Source organism: Nestor notabilis, unplaced genomic scaffold, assembly GCF_000696875.1.
Source record: "Nestor notabilis isolate BGI_N333 unplaced genomic scaffold, ASM69687v1 scaffold19373, whole genome shotgun sequence".
NCBI classification, from domain to species: Eukaryota; Metazoa; Chordata; class Aves; order Psittaciformes; family Psittacidae; genus Nestor; species Nestor notabilis.
In genome coordinates, this window is record NW_009923530.1 from 1 (window position 1) to 1,323 (window position 1,323).

General features: G+C 56.2%; 1 protein-coding gene across 1 annotated transcript; it reads right to left on the reverse strand.

Moving 5' to 3' along the window:
- Window positions 1–202: 202 nt before the first annotated feature.
- On the reverse strand, window positions 203–1,254 carry RBP5 (retinol binding protein 5, cellular; the record flags this gene model as incomplete). The annotated part of the gene is made up of 3 exons (XM_010012191.1): window positions 1,182–1,254; window positions 761–939; window positions 203–304 (listed from the first exon to the last, which is right to left on the reverse strand). Coding segments are annotated over exons 1-3 (354 nt in total), but the record flags the coding sequence as incomplete, so codon positions are not given.
- Window positions 1,255–1,323: the final 69 nt, after the last annotated feature.

A 1,323-nucleotide genomic window follows, 5' to 3' on the forward strand; every position in this document is an offset into this window, starting at 1 on the left:
GTTGCCTTTGCCGAGCGTCGTTAACTTTTAAACACTGGAGCCGGATGTTTGTGTGCGGTGGACTCTACCCCCCGAGGAGCTGGGGCCGGAGTTCGAGGGGAGCTGGAAGGAAGCTGCACGGCTTAGAGTCCACAGCCCAGCTCTGCGAGCCCCTTGCCCACTGCCATTGGGATTTCGCAGGCTGTGCTGGACCCCTCCTCACCAGATGCAGCTGGTCCCCCTCCAGCCAGTGCCTCCAGCCTCGGTTCCTCTTCTCTCCCAGCTGCTCACACACCAGCTGATCCCCCTCCCAGGAGACAGTTGTCTGAAAAGGAGAAAAGGGGAAGACGCGGTCCCAAGAGAAGCAGGTCCTGGCAATACAGGTTTCCAGTGATGACACTGGCAGTTCCTCTCACACACATTTACAAAGGCAGTCCCTGATCTGGTGTCTCTTCCGTGGCTCCTTGGGACTGATGCTCTTTGCTGGAGGTGAATGACCCTCTGGCTTCCAAGTGCAATAGAATACTGCCAAGTGGGCTGATGTTCTGTCTTTTCAGGGCTTTGCTCCAGAGGATAATACCCTCTGGGTCCCAGAGAACTGGGTTTTTCTGGTGGTCTGGTGTTAGTGATTTACCCATAGAACTACCTATCCTTGGACCTGCATGGGCATGCCAGCTCTGGGCTGGGCTCTTACCGGGTTCGTGAATCAAAAGCTAGGCAGGCACCTGAACTTCTAGTGCACCCCGGTCCGCTGCCAAACTGCACAGCTTGGGCTTCTCACCTGGCACTTGCGTCCATCCACAGGTCCCAGGTCTTCCTCAAACTGGACTCCCAGGTCAAAATCCATTACATAGTCTCGCAGGGAAGTGATTGTGCGGATGACCATGTGATCTCCCGTGTGGATAATCTCTTTATCGGGCTTCAAAAGGCAAACCACTTTTCGCAAGATCACGTTGATATCTGGAGAATGAGAGGGAGGGGATATCTGTGGACGACCCGGGCCCCTCCTCTAGCAGCATCCCTGCAGAAGGGAGCCCCAGCCATGATACCTCCTCCTTCTTCCCACCACAGTGCAAAAGCAATGGTCACAGACAGAAGGACCAGAGGGTTCCTAAACCCCTTTCGGACTTCTGACTTTTTTTCCTTAGAGGCAAAAGGGAACAAAGGGGGAGAAAGGAGAGGGATGAGGAGGGTGGCGATACCTAAAGCGCGCAGGTAGTTGTCCATGTTCTCCTGGGAGACGAAGCGGTAATACCCGGTGAGGTTGGGCGGCATCCCGGGGCAGAGGGACAGGGCCGACGGCGAGGGGCAAGGAGCGGGACAGGCACGGAGCCGGGTCCGAGC